This window comes from Lepeophtheirus salmonis, chromosome 7 (genome assembly GCF_016086655.4).
Source record: "Lepeophtheirus salmonis chromosome 7, UVic_Lsal_1.4, whole genome shotgun sequence".
Lineage (NCBI taxonomy): Eukaryota > Metazoa > Arthropoda > Copepoda > Siphonostomatoida > Caligidae > Lepeophtheirus > Lepeophtheirus salmonis.
Genome location: NC_052137.2, coordinates 3439119 through 3460196, shown reverse-complemented (window position 1 = coordinate 3460196; position 21078 = coordinate 3439119). Strand labels below are relative to the sequence as shown.

The 21078-nt window shown below is 30.8% G+C and overlaps 1 protein-coding gene across 2 annotated transcripts in view; it reads right to left on the bottom strand.

Annotated features, from left to right (window-relative positions):
* LOC121121430 (multidrug resistance-associated protein 1) overlaps positions 1-21078 on the bottom strand; it is a 119905-nt gene that overhangs the window by 74072 nt on the left and 24755 nt on the right. The window contains exons 2-3 of one of the 2 annotated variants that reach the window (XM_071889871.1): positions 16119-16231; positions 8085-8193 (exon numbers count right to left, since the gene is read on the bottom strand). In XM_071889871.1, coding sequence (XP_071745972.1) covers positions 8085-8193; positions 16119-16227 — 218 coding nt within the window. In that variant the 5' untranslated portion in view covers positions 16228-16231. Of the gene's footprint in view, positions 1-8084; positions 8194-11725; positions 11993-16118; positions 16232-21078 lie in introns of those variants that run through there. The other variant, XM_040716357.2, reaches the window with a different exon arrangement.

Sequence of the window (21078 nt, the reverse complement as noted above, 5' to 3'; positions counted from 1 at the left end):
GGTAACCCCCTAGAGAAGATTGAGACCAAACGAAGTGGATCTATACATTGAGACCCAAGAAAAAAATTTAATTTCGGTCAATAGTCTGGACCGAAATATCGGCCCAAATTGGTCTAGAAAAAATCACATCACAGCGAACTGTAAAAAAATTATTCATACACTCAACAATTATTACACCCACAAATTTTGCTATATTTCAAACAATACATTCCTCAATATAAGAAAATGAGGCGTTTCTCTCATGAATGAGCTGAGTCATAAAAAAACTTTTATAAAGAAAAAATAAGCAACAACTATCAAGTTTTATGACTCAGAAAATATTTTTATAACCACTATTATTATTTCGCAAAGTTTTAAAAAATGAAAAATGCATCCACAATCGTATATTAAAAATGAATGCACCCTCAAAGTTGATTCAAGACCTTAACATTTAAAGCATTAATGTTGTAGATTAGGGTGGTTCTTATCGTGTAGGTACATTCAAAATCAATGTTTTTATTTTCATTGACTCACCCCGTCTCAATTGGTTCTAATTGAGAAAATAGAGAACCTGGCGCATAGCTCTTCAACTTTTGATTAAATGTTTTAACTTTCAACATTATTATTATTTAGTACAAATATACGTATAAGTAACTAGAATGGGCACTCGGTAGAGAAAAAACATCTGCCTATCGTTACAACTATATTTAAAGATAATAATTATGTTTAAATATAGTTGTACTTAGTACAAAAAAAAACCTTTTTATTAATATAGACAAAAAACTTTAATTTTAACTTTAAGATTTAAAATCTTTTGGAAAGGGTTGAGACAAATTGAAAGTGGTTTTGTAATTGGAACGAATAAACACTTTTATGTATAAAAGACAAATTGATTTTTTCCCCTTACAATTTTTGACATTTAAAATTTTTTAAAGACCATACAAACTGTTTTATTGCTATGACCATAAAAATTCCTCAAAAGGGTCCCTTGACCCCTATACTTCTGGCGTCACTGGTATTGGCATAAAATATATTTATCCTTACAGACAAACTTAGTATTGTATATAACTTTATGTTATCAGAAACTGTTTGAGATATTTATTTTTGTAAGGCTCATTTTTTAATATACGGCAAAAACATTTAGAATCGAATCGAAATTAAATATTAATTAAAGTGAAATTTTTTTTTGAAGAGGAAAGTTTTGTAATAAAGGAAAAAATAGGGAAGGATGAAACAATTAAAAGTACAACACTGACTTTTTAGGGCCAACCTAATGCACATGGGTGAATGTACTTTTGTAAGCAGAACAATCACCACACAAAAATCAACAAAGCAAAAGTTTCACAAAATGATAATAACGTAAATATTTATAATAAGTTAAATCATTATTATGTATTCATGAATAAATGACAATGATTCCTGCTTTGCTTTTATTTCTAACGTAGGCATAAAAACATTAGATTACATTACAGGTTTTAAAACAATGCATAGCGTGTTGAATCTCTGTAATTACATTTTAGTGCAATTTCTTGAGCTTTAAAGCTCTTATTTTTCGTTGTTCACTGTATGTTTTACAACTAGGGTGACCCTAATCTGATTTCTACATGTCTTGGGGGTTTTTAGTTACTTTTGATCTGGTGGATCTTCTTCCCCACTCATTCTTCTTTTTATTATGATCATTTAATGTGTTGTATATAATATATATGTCAAAGTACTTACCCTTGTATTTCTTAGTATAAATAGCCTGACTACATTGTAATTGTCAGAGTAGTCTAATTATAAGTCAATGGGAATAATATCCTTTATAACATAATATTAAAATACTATATGTGTGTGTTTGATGTTCATCTCGCTTAGAAAAATAATGATAAAAACGCATTTATTGCATAAACGGAGACGGATAAAGACTTTAAACACAAATAAAAGTGGCTCAGAATTCTACGTTACGCACATAAAGCTATGTTTCATTCTGATCAGACGAGATTCCTGGGCTCGGAAGTTTAAGTCTGTTTTTTTGCTAAAAAGTTAATTTGTTTTTTCATATAACAAAATCGATTCCCCGTGTCCCAAAGTTTTTTTAAGGTATGGGTTGTCGATTCGAAAATGCACCGATAAAATAAAAATAACGAATTATTGCATTAGCAGAAAAAGGGAGAACGTATATTAAATACGAATTAAAAAGGGAAGAAAAGAGGAAGAAGATTAGCGAATTAGCGGTTGAAGAAACAAAATTTAATAAAATAATTGTATTTATTCCAAGAATTACTGTCAGTTCTGGGAGCGATGAGTTTCCATCTTCACTTATAAGAAAACAGTTCCCAATTAACTTTGCAATGCCAATAAATTAATCAAAAGGTCGAACATTTAAAAAAATTACTTTATATTTACCGAAATCAGTATTTTCACATGGTCAATTATCTGTTGCATTTTCAAGAGTGTCAAAAGGGGGTGTAGGTTTGATTATATTTACATCAAATGAACAGAAAACAACAACAAAAATTGCATCCAAAGGAGGTTTTACCATAGAAATTTACCTAATATATATTTATAGTAGATCGTTTTAGTTTAAAATTTTAACATACACAAACTAAATATAGATAAAATCTTAATCATTTTTCAGACATAGTTTTTTTTCGGAAACTTTAAATGTATGTATTAAAAATAGATGGATTTTGATCCATTTCATTTCTTGTTCATTCTTGTTAAATATCTTATATTCCAAATATTTTCTTTATACATAGCACAATTATTTACCACGTATAACTAACTACCTATACCTATAGATTAAATCTATATTTAAAGTATATAGACTCAAATATCTCAATAATACTTATATTGGCTATAAAACATATTATTTAAAAATAATAATGTGTGTTGGAGTCGTAGTCTGTGACATTTAAAATACTGGAGTTTGAGTCGGGCATTTTATGTTCCGACTCTGCAATCCTGGTCAATAGTATTTAATTCCTGAGTAGTGAACTTATTTTCCTACTACATTCAAAACCTTATTGAACATTCGTATGTGCTAATAAAAGACGGTGAGTTATAAATGTAAGTCCTGGACGGACTCAAAGTAGAATTGGGGATCGAAATCGGAGTAATTCATGCCAATGTTCTTGTTTATTACATTATCTCTCTCCTTCATATCCATATCTGATTCTAGCAGATCCCTTCAAATCATTTTTCAAATTCTCAGGGTTACCATATTAATTTTTGTTTTTTAACACGCCCATTATATCAAAAATTTTCATCATATGTCAATTTCTTGAGTTTTAACAATTTCACACTCAACTGTCGATGCGGTCACGGGCTCTGCAATCTATTTGATAAAAGAAGGTGAGAGTGCAGGCAAATTATATAATGGACACGTCATCTGGGGCGTCCCCAGGATATTTTTTATGGCTAGAAGGGGGTGGGGGAGAGCATGATTTAAATACCAAATTTGTAAAAAAAACTTTTTTAAACATTTAGAGTTTAAATTTTTTGGAAGAGACTAAATTTAAGGAATAACTTTTCTTTTTACAATTATAGCATTTTAAATCTTTTTGACAAGACGAAATATTTATTAACAAAAATGTAAAAATCTCAAAAAATGGTGTCAATGATGGTCCTTATGGTACCACTGTCACTGCATGTGGTCCGATCCGTTTCAATTTTATGGTTTTAGTTTAGGACAAAGCTATACAACAAGTAGCAGAACGAAATCTTTGTAGAAGATAAAATTCTTAGCTACATTTTTTTTGTCTGCTAGAACCGTTGAATATTATTTTGACCATAACTAACAAAGTAGCCTTCTAAATGCATCCTTTTAGATGACTTAGCAAAGAAAACTCTACAAAGGAATGAAAAAATGTAGAGAGAATTTAGGAAAATGTACGAGTGACGTCATCTCCGGTATCATACACAGTAGAGTCTTCTCTATTTCTTAAAGTTGACCAAATTCAAAATTAACATGGATCATGTGATGTGTTTAGGAGTAGGTAATTACTTCCTAATTTATTTTTTTCTGTGCCATGAAAAATGACCTCCTAAATTTTTGTTTCTGTGCCATCAAAAACTATTACCCTCGATCCGGTCAAAGCTCCAGCGTTCCGAAGTACTTCAAAATTAGGTCAAATTAAAAAAAGAAAAAAATCTTCTTATATTTAAGGCATGATAAAAGAAAACCTATTTTATAATTTGATTATTTTTGAACTTGTTAGTAATTTTTTTACTTTATTAAGCAATTGGTTTAGTAAGTAAAAACTCATGAAGTAACTATTGACGGCATACAAATATAAATAAATAATTATGGATTTTTTAATTTACTCAGCTATTTATATAATTAAATTTTTTCATGAAAGTGATATAAATGCCCATAAACATCTATAGTTTTTAAATTTTTGAATAATCAGTAAATTAATTAATGAAATCAGACTTTTGAAAGTTTTTATGCAATTTTTATCTTGAGCGATTTGTAACAATTATTATTATTATTTTTTTTTTTTAAATGCTGGAACTTTGACCGGATAGAGGGTAATGGTTTTTGATGGCACACAAAAACAAGATTAGGAGGGCATTACCCACATCTACACACATCTCATGATCAATGATAATTTTGAATTTGGTTAACTTTTAAAATAGCGAACACTCTAATAAACAGCAATACTTGCGGTGGAAAATGTTTTTGAATCTCTTCCACCTAATGTTTGTTTCAAAGCTTTAGACTGACCATATCCAGCGGCGTCCATGAAGAGGGTGGGAGCTTTAGCCCCCAAATAAAGGATTTTTTTATTTTGAAAAATTACTGTTTTGAAAGAAAAAATTGTAATGAAGAAACAAAGGATAAAATATATTTTTTTAACACCAACCTCCTCCCTAAAAAAATATATATGTATATAATTCTGCGAAGATCCCTGGTATTTTGATTTCTATTAAATAACATATGTAGTCCGATCAGATACATTTTATGGATTTTTGTATGAGGGTAATCTAGGTGTTAATATTTTGAGATTAGTAAAATATAAGAACACCTAAAACATTACAAATAGTAAATTATGAATTTTTTCATTTTAAAAATAATTTTGATCTTTCCTTATTTTTATTTTGAATTATATTTTAAGTTGAATAAAAATAAATATCCTGAATTTATTCGGAATAATTCCATTCTCCAGACGCTCCGGACAGTATGAAATAGAAGACATGGATGACGGTTGAAGACCATCCTAATATAACAAATTAATATATGTACACAATATATACATTTAGTTATAAATCTCCAAAAGAGCAGCGGATTTAATCGCAAAATTTGCACAAAACATTATTAAAAAATGCACTTTAACAGTACAAATGCAATTTTTTTCTTTAATGCAATTAAGAAATGATTTTTTAAAGGATAAACATTTTTATAAATAACTATAGGGAACTTTTTGTATAATTGAAACATATAGCTGTATATAATGTACTGATACTCTACAACCAATTAAAATCCATAATATGAATGAAATGTAAATGTTAATTTACCTAATTCTCTCACTGCATCAACTTAAAGTCACACATAAAAATTACTTTGACTCATAAAGGAAACATTTTTGCTCACATATTGCTAAATTATGTATCAAACATCCTGCTATAGGAGATAATAACTCCCACCATAGCAACAGTAACAACAAGTCTACATGGAAGAACATTTACTTTGAAATAATGAAATATGACCCGTCAAGAAAAAAGTAAGCTAGCATTGTTTTTCTCAAAATTGATTGTGGGTTACATTTGTATTCTTTGACGATGAATTATCCTCAATTCCTATCAAAAAATATTTTTATTAACCCTTTGGATACACCGCTAATTGGCCTCTTAAAGTAACCAAAATTGATCGTCAGAATGAAAATCGAAAGATTTTATTTTAAAGTGCCATATAAGTATATTAAATCAAATAAACCCTCTAAACCAGGGATTTCCAACCCGTGGCCTGTAGACTGCATTGCGGCCCGCTTAATGTTTAAGTGTGCCCACTACTTATTCTCACTTGACATTGAAGAATATTTCCCAAATAAATGAATTTTTGAAATGTTATCCCTACAATGAAATAAATTTTGAATGAAAAAACGAAAAAAAAGGATTTTAAACATTTATTTTCTATAAAAAGGTAATTCGATCAAATTAAGCAGTGGAATGAAAATTTAAATTTTTAAATAAGCTGAAAAGAACCAAGCCCCCACCAAAAACATAAACCTGCAGACACCCCTGTACAGGGTTGCCAAATTGGCTTTTTTTGAAGCAGTTCGATTAATTTTTGAAAAATTAGATTCTGCTTTTTTTTGATTTTTTACATTTCTTCGAAAAAATCCAAATTAAAAATTTTAAATAAAAAAAATGTAAAAATCAAACATTCCTTAATTGGGAAGGGGATACTTTGCGGACGTAGCCACAGTTAAATTACTCATAATATATCTGTAACTTTAAAAGATAGAAATGAAATGCTAGTAAAAATGTATAGCTAGTCGTACCCATATTGTAATTAAAAACTCAAGATTTTTGAGCGATGTTTTTTGGGCCAAATTCAGAAAAAAAAAGAACACTAAACGTTGGACAATAAGTACACAAAATATCAATGAAAAATTTAAAGTAATTCCTGTTTTTTTTTTATGTTTATCATAATCCATTCATAAATTTTGCTATAATTAAATCGAAAAAATTAATATTTTTGAAATACTTTCTTTTATTAATTTTTGCCATAGATCAGGATTGATAGTTTTACACATAGTAAAATACGTCTGCATTATAGTTGAAGAAAAATTGAAGTTGGCGAGATCTTCAGGATTATTGTAAGATATGGTAATTTCATCATCTCATCCACTGATATTACGTCCAACCTTTTGCATAAATGGAAGATCAGGATTTGGCGCAAATGTAATTATCATTTGTTGGAAGATTCAATGGGGATTATTCAACAGTCAATTTTAAGCAAATTTGCCCTTCCTCTTATTTGCTGTTGTCGGAATCTGGTTCTTTTGCATATTGTATCAAGTAATCATAACCCTGATTGCATCATATGCATATTTTACCTTCAAAAAGAGAGCCTAATGAAGGAAGGTTTTGGCAAGTAGATTTTCCGGCGAAAAATATGATCAAATAATCCTCAAAAGCTGTTGTGTAATCTAACTATAACCCAAACTTTCTATATCTAATTCATAGCAGTTTAAAAAAATGAGCAATTTTCACACAAAAATGAGGTATTTTCTTTCAAAAACCGTCCGAAACCTTCGAACTATTTTTTTTGGACTCATTTTGTGGACCGATTTTGATTCGGTCTCACTTTATGAACGGATTTTTTTTCGCTCTCAATTTATGGATCAATTTTTTCCGGTCTCATATATTATGAAAGACTTTTTTTTCTAGATCAACTTTAATTCATTTTCTTCAAAGAAAATCTCAAAATTACACGATAAGTTCAACAAACAAATACTTTATAAATATAATAGACGGTGAAATCAAAATTAATCGGAACTATCTCTGTTTGAACTTTGTACAACGTCATTGTACTTGAAAAAAACATATGATGTCTTGTTATAAACAATTAATCTGGGACCGAATTTTCCCTTTGGACCGATCTAGAGCGAACTTTTCTTTTGGACCGATCTATACCAAATTTTTATATAAGACCGGTCAAGACCAAGCATTTTTGTTGGAGTGAACTAATTTGGTCCCACAAAAAATATAACTGTCTCAGACCGGTCTAGGATTTTCAGACCGAAACCCAGCACTAGTTCCTTCCTTTTCTTGATTTTATATCAAGATTGTTTTTGACACTGGACTACACATGTGGTCCTAGTCAAGTACAAAAATGTCACCTGGTCAATGTATAATGATGAAAATGTCTAAAAAAACAGCTTAGAATATATAGATAACAATTTGTAAGTACTTTAGTAATGAAATAATGAATCATTAGATTATGTACTCCTTTTTATATCATTTTCTTAAAGTGTAATCCAATTATGAATAATGTCCCTTGGGAATGTAAATCCGGGAGTTACTCTTCATTAATCAAATATATGGGTTTATAATATATAGAAATAATCTTTATATTTATATTGATATACCTAAAAAATAAATCAAATCCTTACCTATGTTTTTCTCCAAGACCCCATATATCCCCTTCATTCAAATTTCTTTTATTTGCCGTACTCACAAACTTATTAAAGTCCGAAAACAGGAAGTGATTCCATAGAAAACCTATAGATAATAAAATAAAATGTATGATTGGTGGTGATTCTTTAATGACGCTGACATATGTTTGCATACATGCAGTCCCATAATCATAAAAAACCAGGGGTGTCTGCAGGATTATATTTGCGGGGAGAGGCTTGGGTTTTTAGAAATTTTTGAAAAAAATCCAAAATTATATATTTCGAAAAAAAAAATACAAAGATGATATTTTGAAAAAAAATCTAAAAATTTTAATATTTTGAAAAAAAATCTAAAAATTATATATTTTGAAAAAAAATCCAAAGATTATATATTTTGAAAAAAAATCCAAAAATTATATATTTTGAAAAAAAATATAAAAATTATATATTTTGGAAAAAAATCCAAAAATTATATATTTTGAAAAAAAATCCAAAAATTATATATCTGGAAAAAATTTCAAAAATCCCTAACCTTTCACAAAAAATGAAAATTTAACATAACAAATTCAAAAATCCATAATTATACAAACAAAATTAATTTTTGATATTTCTGATATTAAATTTTTCGATAAATATTTAAAAAAATCAACAGCTATTCACAAAAATTTTAAAACTCCATAACAATTTTCTTAATTTAAAAACTAAATCAAAAGTTAAATTTTAAATCATAATTTTTTTCGAAAAAAATTATCCATATTTATTCACAAGAAAATTAGTACTGTAGAAAAAAAAATAATATTTTGAAAAAAAAAAATTAACATCTGAAATTTGTGATATTAAATTTTTGAAAAAAAAATTTAAAAAAATCACAGCTGTTCACAAAAAATTTCAAAAAATGAATATCATATATTAAACTATTTGTAAAAAAATTTATTGTAAAACACAAAAATTCATTATTTTGGGGGCAACAGGCCCTCCACCCTACTGCAGACACCCTTGGAAACAAATATATAGATGTGACAAGTTAGCAAATATATTTATCTAAATTTCAGCTATTCATAGATAAGAATGCATTAGAGAAAATATGGAGAAGGAGAAGAGTTTTAAAAGAGAAGTACTTCACAGTATCAACAAGTTAATCATCATATTAGGGAGTGATTGTTTTTGTTCCTTTGATAATATTGTTTCAGCAAATCATTTAATCATTTTCTATAAAAAAAAACATTAAGTTAAAGTTAAAATTAGAATAGTGTAGAGTTAAAATTGAATAGTCCAAACTTTTTTTTTCAAACTAAGGACATCCCTACCCAATCTATTTTTATAGTAGCTAAATTTTTCTACTTGACCAGAATATTAAGTTTTTAGTATTTGATTTGTTGATCAAGCCGAACCACAAGTCTTAAAAATATAAAGTCAAGTCCAAGTCCTCATTTAAAAAGGCAATCTTTCTTCGAAGCAAAAATGTACAGTAGTGTCTTGCAACATCACCAGTGGATAATTCCAGATATCTGTCATTACACCTGCTCTAAACTTGGTCGATTGTAAATATCTTTTTGTACGTATCTTTTAAGAAAGTTAACAATTTCCTTGCACAGTTTTGTAATCACGATTTTATTATTGGAGGTTTGATTTATTTTAATTGGAGGGAGAGCTGTTTGGAGTGACCATGATGAATCACAATTAATAAGACGATAAATACTCCCATCGAAACAATTATATTAGAGGCCTCCGGTGATTACATCTCTGTTGCATCGTGTGGTCCATTCCTTCATAAGAGGGTTTTTAAACATTTTTCCTAGGGTCATGTACAAATAACCTCAATCCAAACTCCTTGAACCGTTGTGAAATGGTTGTTTATAAAACTTCCATGACTCTTCCCTTTAATTTAATGGACATCTGTAAGGACATCTTTCAAACAAATGAGGTCCCCCTATCTAAAATGAGTTTTTTTTTTTGATCAGTTGGAAGTTTCAGACATTTAATTTTCGAGGTAGCAAATCTTCATATTTGACTGCTACACTACGATCAAATCGACTTTCCGGTGTCTCAATTGTGTTGGCATAAGAATACAATGGTTTCACAGGCTCTTATAAATTTCATAAGCAATGATAAATATGTGCTTCCCTGGATGTCAAAGGAGGGGCTCTCCAAATCAGGGCAGATATTAGGGTTTTTAAGCACAATTATTTAAAATATAATCAAAACCTTGTAGTTTTAATATAACTATTGTTTATATTTAGATATATATATATTTTTTTTTTTGGGTGGGAGGATAGCATCATTTTGGGCGAAAACTAATGTCCCCGCGTATTTATGGCGCTGCATGTATGTTTAAAAGGATACACCGACAATTTTGCAAAAGGCCGAGGACAGTAACAAATCTTACCCAGTTTAATAGCCGTAAAATGTTTCATAGTATACCTTAATCAATATGTATTTTTACCTGAAGGTACTAAAAATTCAATATATAATAATTAAAATTATGAAAAATACGCACATTTTTAAATCTATAATTGTAGTAGATTAATCAATCATATTTATGCATAATATTTTGAAATTAAAATTTCAAAAATAATTGAAAAATAACTAAATATATTTACTCCGCAATGAATATTCTATAGTGTATTTTCCTAAAATTATAACTCAAAAGTGAATTTTCTATCTGTTGCAACTCTCTGTGACATTAAAACCAATTGCAACATTTGACACAGGATGAAAAAATTATATTCGAGAATAGCGGTAATTTTTTTTTTTAAAGATTTTGTTTTCTTAAAAAGCAAAAAAATTATTTTTGTGAAAGGTTTTGTAAATAGTTGCGGATTTTATTTCAATTTTCTAATTTTTAAAATTTTTTTTTACAAAAAATTTAATTATTTATATTTTATTTCAAAACTTTAATTTTTATGTTTTTTTTACAAAAATTTTTTTTTCTTTAAAAGGCTTTGGATTTTTCAAATTTTCCCCGAAAAAATTATTTTTTTGTAAAAAAACCATGGATTTTGAAATCTTTCCCAAAAAAATTAATTTTGTGTGGGTTTTTGAAATTTATTTCCGAAAAAATTTAATGTTTAGTTAACAGCTGTGGATTTTAATTTTTTTTTTTTTCAAAAAATTTAAAATTCGTCAGTTAATTTTTGAAATTTTTGTGAATAGCTTTGGATTTATGAATTTCAAAAGAAAAAAAATTGGACTTTTTACAATAACCGACCAACCCCCCCAAAAAAAAAATAATAATAATAAAAATATATATTTTCCTAAGGACGCCCCTTAATATATTCAATTTCTATCAAGATATTATGTTGATTAACCAACACGAAGGCACTGCAAATGGGGCTTATCAAAAATTGATAGTCATACATGATATAATTAAAAATTATATTTGAAAGACTATATTGGGGCAAATTAAGTATAATAAATCAAATGATTTCATTCCCGAACTTTAAAAACAAAAAATATGAAATATGCGGATGTAGAAAGATACATTTGGCATTGCTCTTGACTTTGGTTCAAGATTGTTTTTGAGATAATTCCCTTAGATATTTTTCATAATAATAAAAATATATTTGGTTTGGGTATGATTTATCAATTGTCGTGCGGTAAATTGTCGGTGGACCCATGGCTATAGGAATGACAGTTACTCATTTTTGATGTGGAGAAGTTGAAGAAATTATCATCATCACTAACACCATGGGCATGGTGGTAATTCTTGTAATAAGATAGCACAACACAAGCCAAAGAGAAACTATTATTTTATAAAATCAAATCAAGTAGAAACACACTATGGACGACACTTATTAAAAAGAAAAGAATGAATTTATAATATTCAACAAACTACCGGCCACCATCCACTTACACTCAATCCTCATTATCAACTGTGTGTTTTTTTATATTCTTTTCTTAAGAGTGTGTGTCTTTAAAAAATTCTTATTCAAAAATATATATTCCTTCCCCCACCTCGTCCATAACAACAAGACTTCAAGATGATCGTGTACTCCTTTTTCGCCTTCCTTTTTCTTCTTGACGACTACTTGATATATGTTTTATTATGATTCTACTATGAGAGTTGTTGTCAAAACGGCAATCCAGGCATTATGTTTGACTTTGCAATGAACTTAGTAATTAATTATATATATATATATATATTCTTTTTTTTTTTTTTTTTGGGGGGATAATTAAAAGGGTATGTGGATGCAACATAGTGGCTAGACTCTCTTTTAACCACATCCGAATCTTTTCCTCTACATTCATAAAAAAAAAAGTTATCAAATAAATATTCATAGAAAATCCATTATATTTAATAAGCCTTTTTTTGGTACAGTAACGACGAGCAAAGTAAAACTATGCCTAATTTCCCTAGGGGTCCTTCCCTATTGTCCGTATTATGTTTTATTGGTTTGTAGAGTATGATTTCATGGTCCATGGTTCTACATTGACACTTTACACAATACTCCCCCAAAAACCAACCTAAAGACTCAACGACAAACTATACGGGTAATTAGGAAGGGTCCTTAGGACAATGAGGCATACTAGTTTTACTTTGCTTGTTGCCAAAAATAGACCTATTGAGTGTAGTTGTAAATATTAAGCAATTTCTTCGTTTGCAATAATTTTTTGTGTTTGCCTACATAAACAATTCTATTATTTTCCAAATCTATTAGTACATATTTCTTGAGGAGACAACATCTCAGTAAGCAGGATTAGGGTCTTGTGATAATTAATGAGGGAGAGTAACACTGATGGTGTATTGGGGAGCTTTAGGGTCGAGCAAATGTCTTGTGAATAAAATGAAGAAATTAAACAATTTTATATCACATTTAATATCTGATACAGTTTAATTAATATAGTTTGTAAGAATTATGTTCAGGATAATTAATCTTTATTATGACCACCCTAGGTAGCAATAATGATCGGCGGCGAAATTTGCTCGGGGTTCTTTTTAGCATGCACAATTATATGATGGTATAACCTTGTTTTTCGATTAATTTTGATTCTATATATCCTTTGTCCCCTCGCAAGATGTTTTTTTATGATACCTTTACAGATGACGTCACTTTATCATATTTTGTCATTTGTAAAGTCTAGTTGAGGGGCGGAGGGGGTACCTATTCCAAGATTTTTAAGGGGGAGGGAGGTGGTATTTGGATATTTTGGGGTCCATTAAATTGAGAACTGATCACTATTTCAGTGATTAACAAAACCTTTTCAATATGAATTATATCAGTAGGGGTGTCTGGGTGGGTTCTAGGCCCTTCCAAATGAAATAATTTTTGTTTTATACCATAATACATTTTCGCTATGTAGAAAATTTTTCGTGAGAAAATAGGGGTTAATTTTTTTATTTATAAAGATTTCTTTTCTAAAAAATTTATTTTTACCAGATTGTGCAGCCGAATAAATTGTTAATTTTTGAAATTTTTTCAAAAAAGTTCCAAAAACCAAGCACCCCCAAATAAAAGCCTGCGGAAGCCCCTGATCAGTGGTGTTCAAGATAAGCAATATATTTTATTTACAAATACATACAAGGGGGGATATAAAAATTTAGGACGGCCAATAAATGTACGTCAAAATATCAAGTTTTAGACAAACACAGATAGGAAGTGGGGGTGAAAAATTGTATTTTTTCCGAACGTCTCATAAATGTATTACTCCTTATGATGTATTCAACTTATTTTTCTTGTTGTAGAATTTATCGTGATAAATATGCTAAAAGGTTGAATTTATAGAGACTACTTAGTTAGTTATGGTGTAATATTCAACGCTCCTAGCGGACAAAAAGTGTAGTATAGACCTCCTACCACATCCTCCAGACATTATAAAAAATTGAACATTACCATAAATAAACCTCCGGAACTCTCTCCTCCTCCTGTTACCTTGCCAAATCCAAAGCTGACAGTGGTACCTTCTCCTCCGATTCCGAAAGGAACACTATAGTTTTTAAAGTGACCTCTGTCAGCAGATGTGATGTCTATCAAAGTTGTCAACACAAATTTGTCTTTTTGATAAATACTCATGAGGATTGAGGTAATTTTGACATATTTATTAATGACTTACAACTCAACAACTCAAGTAATAACTATGAGTTATTATGTAGATCTTTGACGTAGAAAGGGTAAAAGTAGAGACAAGCTTCATTACCTAATGGAACCCTCTGAATTGTTGGTATCGTTTTTCATTGAGTCTTTAGATCGATTTTTGGTAGAGTATTGGGAAAAGAGACAAAGTAGCACGATGAAACCATACTCCACAAAATTCACGAAAAGCGATGCAAGCAAAAAAGAAGTGTCAAAAAGGCAATACGACATTATAGTTCTTTAGGTATAGTAAAAAGTTCTGAGCGGTTTTAGCAAGATGTCCTTTTTGAGCTATATCTTACGATTAATACCTTGCATTAAAAAAAAAAGTATGCGTAAAGGTTAAGCGTACATTTAAAAAACTTAATTTGCATTTTTTTTGTTTGGTTGAAGCCAGCTACGTGTTACAGCGTTCCAAAATGGAAGTAAAAAAAGAGAGACTTCGATACATTCTTCAGTGTGTCACTACCACCAAGGTGAAAAGGCGGAGCAGGGTGCCTATAAAATTTGTTCTGTTTATTGACCTAATACAGCATTGAATGCAACAGCAAAGGAGAAGTTCCAACGATTCCATTCTGGTGTTATGGACGTCGAATTTGAGGCACACTCTGCTAGGCCCATCAACAAAAATGTCGATTAAATAATGGAAATCCTCGAGTAAGCACTTATTCCATTGCAGAGGAACTGAAAATTAACCAAAAAACTGTTTGGAAACATCTAAATTGGATAATTCTAATTATGTTCATTTTATTTTCAAATTAAAGCGAAAAAACGCTCAGAACTTTTTACATCCCCATTTATTTTCCCCGTTACTTCACCAAAAATCTATAACAAAATTATATACTTGGCGTCCTCAGGTTATTTTTTCCCCATTTATTAGTGATGAAACGTTGATTGGTTGAATTCGAATGAGCTTTGTTCAGCTGTAAACAATTCCCAACCCTTATTAAACAATCATTACATAGTTAGTAAGAATTGTTCAATATTACCAATTGATTCTTGACTGTTTTCCCCATATTTTATGAAAGGTTGTGAGATACGATAAAGGTGGAAACGCGATATATTGGATATTTCGGAGTCTACTACATTGAGAATATCCAAGCCCCCTCCCCCCAAATATAATCCCGCGGACGCCCCTGATCAGTAGTCTTCTTCACGATCGCCAATTATTTAAAAATACATACTCAGGAGTAAGGACGTCAAATTGGAGGGGGGGGGGGGTATCAAAGGGTTTCACAAACACTGATGGGGGTCAAAAATTGTACTTTTTCCCGTGTGTCATAAATGTATGACCCCTAACACCATTTTAAGAAATAAAATGCTTAATTAAAAGCCAGTAATTGCAATGATTAAGGGTTGATTAATCGTTTCAGCAGACTCTTTAACACTCCAGATGAGCTTGTCATTGGAAGATAAACATAAATTATTCACCCAAGAAATTCAAATATTGATAGTGGACATCAAAATAGATTTGTATGTTGAAATAATACTGTGATTTATTTGGCAATTTTTGTTACAAGGGTTCTTATAGCAGTTTGTTTTAACTGTCGAAGCATCCTCATAATGAAATGAATCATTAATTGTTAATGAATGTTTACTTAATGATTGCAATTTGTGGCTATTACTTAACATTTTATCTTTTTAAATTAGAGTGACCGGAATGGAAATCGTAATAACATTTTGTTAATATAATAATTAATATAAAAAAAGTAATAAAATATTAGTATATAATAAAAAAAATTTCAGCAAACTATCTATTTGGCGAAATCGTTATTCGACAATTTTTCCGTTTGGCAATGTGGCTTTCAACTAAGTATCGGTGCAAGGGAAGAAAAAATCACTTTTACAAGCCTATAACTTAATTAATCAAGTACATACCTTACTTAACTAGTTTTATAAAACTGACTAATTATAATAATATTAATTTATTAATAGGAATTGGAAAATAATGTATCCGTACTTAATTTACTATGTGTTGATTCCTCTTCTTTTGAAACATTCTTCTTTTCCACAATGCTATCATTCAGCCCTGTTGAATGTCCATTATTGTTTTCTAGAGATGACGTCATAGTCCTATAAATAAATTCTTTGTTAGACTTAAAGTATACATTTTCACTTAAATATTAATATTACTTATAAATTATAATCTATTTTGTAGGACGTGTATTTCGATGATTTCTCTCAAAGTTACTGAATTGCATATGTATTCTACGACAAATTCTCGTTGAATTAATCAATAAATTATTCATATTAATATTTTAGAGACACTACAAATTGAACCAATGGGGACATTGGATACAAACAAAACTTGGTTATTTTTGTTTCAGCTGTTGTTTGTTTGCATAACGAAACTTCGCAATAAAAAAATGTGGAAAAAATCGCAATTAAATGCTACTGCCAGATTGGTTTTCCACTCTCTAAACTAGCAACAAATTCATCGTCAAAATTAATGAATTCAAATTGACAGATTCTTTTTGAAAGGGCCATATTGCAGGCAAATTAACTGCCGTACATTTAATGAAGCCTTTAAGCTATATCTAACATTCTTGCAGTTAATTAGTTCAGCAGTATATTATTATGGAGTCAACATATGTGTGGCCTTCAACACAAAAGTAACCTAAAATGATTTTTATCTCAATTGAGCATGGATTGTATTTGTATTCTTTGGCAAATGATCGTGCATTTCTATCGTCAATCTTTCTTATTAACCCTTTGATTGTGCCACAAATAGTACTTAGGTAGCTAAAATTAATCATGGATCCAATAAAAGAATGAAAAATTTCTGGATTATTTTTGAAAGAGGCCTTAAGTCTCATAAATCAAATAAAAGTTTTAAACTACAGTTAATATTATTAAGTATCTTAACGTATCTCAGAAATATGAATAAAAAGCCAATAACTGACTCAATCATGTACATGACATATCTGTTTACCAAGTTGTCCATTAAAATATCAAAACTTTGAATTTTAAACCTCAACGAGATACAATTTATTAATTAACAATATTATTTCAGCAAAAATAATACTATAAATGGATGTGTGTCTCAGATCCCTTAATCATTTAATGTAGCCACCCTTAGCGACGATGATGGCTTCTAGGCGATGGTGAAAGGCCTTGGACCCGCTTTGGATGTAGCCATCTGCCATGGGACCCCAGTGCTAGTTGACAGTTGACGGAAAAGATGGGGTTATTTCATTGCTGTTGTCAAAAGGGGTCTCTTCGTCCTTACAAGTCTCTTTCCAGCCACTTTTTTGATAGCTCTCTGGGCAACCTGGATCCAATTTGGCCTTTTGATAAGCCTTTCTTCCTCTCCAACTTTTTGAGCTTGCGGACGCCGTACACGGTGGTCCTTGAGACGCCCAACTACTTGGTGTGCGTGTATGAAACTTCATCGATCATATTCAATGATCATTTTCTCTATTTGCGCGTAATAGTGAGCTCAGATTTTTTTTTTTTCATAATTGGAATTTGAATTCATTTAAATAACTATACCTTCATACATTATTGAATTGGTAAGTGTTCAGATTTCAATGGACTACCCGGTATATTTAACATAATATGTTGTAACTTTTTTTTGACATTTATCTTTTCTTGAAATTTATACAAGGTTATTTTTATGTTGACTCATCCGGTATTATGATGAAGTAATCATAATTTCAAACGTATGTAATGTTAACATAGTCGTGATAAGAAGCTAAACATATCCTTAGACAAAATAGCGACAATTACAGCATAAAAAATTAAGATAGTACCAACAGCTAAAGAGCTAATAGTGTTGAGTCTACGGTTTAAGATCCTGATTCGGACCGAAATATCGGTTCAAGTCTTTTTTTTTTTTTTCAGTTTGGACTTAAATGATTTTTCCTGGAACAATTTAGACCAAATTTTCGGTTCCCCCTATATTGGCATGTTGTTTTTTTTCATTTAACCCTAGGAAGTAGTATTGACATTACCGCCAAAATTATCCAAATTACCCGATTTTAGGTAACTTATCCCTGTTCATACCGAACTAGTTTAAAAGGACCAAATTACTTTGTTCCACTGAAAATCTTAACCCACGATGATAATCGCAAGAATTTTATGCATGTTAAAAAAAATGAAAATTATCATGGTAAATCTGGACTTTTATTAACAAAGTCATGTGTTCAATCAGGTCAATTAGTAATACAAATATAATATATGCTTAATATTTATACTTCACACGACATTATGATAGGCCGATGCTCTGAATCAACAGTTCATCTTTTTAGTCGGTCTTGACGAATTTTTGAATTAGATGGATTCAAAGCGAATGCTTCGTCGAGACTGATCTATACCATTGTTCTTTAAACTAGTAAATTAGTTTGCCCCACTACTAAACATAACGATTTTAGGACCGATCTAGGATTTCAAGAGCGGAACCCATCCAACACTAGGAGATAGGTTACCAAATAAGAACTCTAGAACATCGAATTGGCTTGCGCGGGACACAGCCAAGCGTATATCAAGAAGAGGCTCAGGTATCCGAAGAGCACAGTCTACGACGTCTACAAAAGCTGGAAGGAAAGGGTATATAAGAGAAAAGCTCACAAGTCCTGGAATGATACAAAACTCCCACCCAGATTCATTCTAAGTCTAAAACGGTCCATGAAGGCATCTCCTGTGACTGAAATTGACGTTTTTCCCGTGGAAGCCGTCGATCAGTCTCCAGGACCATAAATATTTACACTATGAAGTCACATGGTGACCGCATCATCTTTATTCGGATGATAAACAGTGGACTGTCAACAGGTCCCACAACATCCAAAACGATTGATGGTTGGCCACAGCGAAAGCTAATGTTCCCACGTGTTTAAAACTAAGTTATTGGTCAGTATAATAGCCTTTGGGATCATTGGGAACAACAGCAGTAGCATACCCCCCATCTTCTTTAATCAAAAAGAGAGGATGTGCCGACAGGTACTGTGAACTCATGCCTGAAGATGTAATACCTTTAATGAAAGATGAGGCCAATGGTGTGGAGTTCCTGTATCAACAAGAACCATTCCTCTCTCACAAGGCCAGCAAGACCCAAAACTTGTTGAAAGAAGAGAAGGTGCCATTTTGGGAACCGCAGAACTGGCCTTGTAACTCCCCCGATATGAATCCCATCGATTACTTCTTATAGGTGGAGAAGAAGGTTTCTACCAAATCGCACAACAGCATCGACTCCTTGAAGGCCACCATAAATAAGTACTGAGCCAAAGTATCTCATGGACGTGGTATAGGCTAGCAAATCCTTTAGGCCACGCATTGAGCGAATGATTGGCGAAGAAGGTGAACTTATGGTGTACATTTTTTCTTTTGTATTATTGGAACTTGTAAATAAAATTTTCAAACCAGTTAAAGGTAGTCAAATTACCTGAACGACTCTGTAGAGTCGGTCTAAACCAAATTTTAAATGATAACAATTCAGACCAATTTTTTTTTTTGTAAGACCAATCTGGACTGAATGTTACCTTGAGACCCATATATACTAAAAAAAAAAAAATTTTTAACCCAGGATGAGCTTCTTCAAAAGACCGAACTACTTTTCGGTCCAAGGGGTACAACACTAGTAGATAAGTGATCAAATAAGAATTCCACTCCATGAGATATCTGTCAGCAAATATAGATATGTATTATGAATGTATTATCGGAGGGTTGAACGTATTGAAAAAGATAATGTTTTTAATATATTCTACACATTTTCTTTGAAACTCGAAGTAAAACTCCTTTGAATATGGAACAAACTATGATTAGTTTCAAATTACGCCTCTCCGAAGCCCCTAAGTAATGTTACATGATGAGGTGGCATTCAATTCATAGTACACTGCTTACTTAAACTCATAATAATGATATATATAAAATACTCTGAATATTTTTGACTCATTTCCAAAACATAAGATTCTTAACGATCTACATACAATTCTAAGAGCTTCATAATGTTTGCTCTTTTCTCAAATTTTGCATTATTTACTCATTATAACTACACATAAACATTTTCATGCAAATGTAGTAACAAGGAAAAACTAGGTGTTGAAAAACAAGCTGTGTAAGTTAGGCTGGCTCTTATTGTGTACTTAAAATAATCAATGATTGTAATTTTCATTATTTCTCACCTCTCAATCCGTTTCAATAATGAAAATATATTATTTCTATGCCAAAAGTTATAATATTTCAGCCAGGCTGAACACCCTGACCTTTAGTTCTTAAATTTTTGAATAAAATGGGAAATATATCAAAGTTTGCATATGTCCTTATTTTATAACACAAATGAAACGCAAAAGTAATTAAAATTTTACCACTAGACAAGAACGCTCCAAATAAGGATTCGTTTTGTAAATATAGTACCCAGAGTCCCTTTAAAAACTGAACACTCTGAACTTTAAACTGCAACAAGATATAATTTATTAATTAAACAATAGAATTTCAACAAAACTAATATTATCAATAGATGCTTGTCTAAGCTCTTTGAATCATTAATCTAGCCGTCCTTAGCTGCAATGACGGCTTCCAGGTGGAAGGCGAAGTTATGAGAACCGCTCCAGATGTAATCGACTGTCACGAAGTCCAAGTGCTGGCTGACATGGTTTTTGAGGGACTCAGTGTTTGGATGACGGTCACCTTGACATGCACATAAAAGGTGTAGTCCAGGGGTTGGTATCAAGGCTATAGGGGGACCAAAAGTGTCGAAATATAGCTCAAAAGCCTAATTAAAAAGAGTCTTGTAAAGGAAACAATTTTTTTATTTCATTCCGGGTGTCAAAAGTGGGTTCTCCACCCTCACAATGCTCCTTCAATACAATTTTTTGATAGCTTTCTGGACAGTCTGGTGTGATAGCCCGAAATCTCTTGTATGGGCCCTCATGGACTTGAGGGAATTGGGTTGGGCTCCTTCTTTAACTCCTCTGGGGCCATTC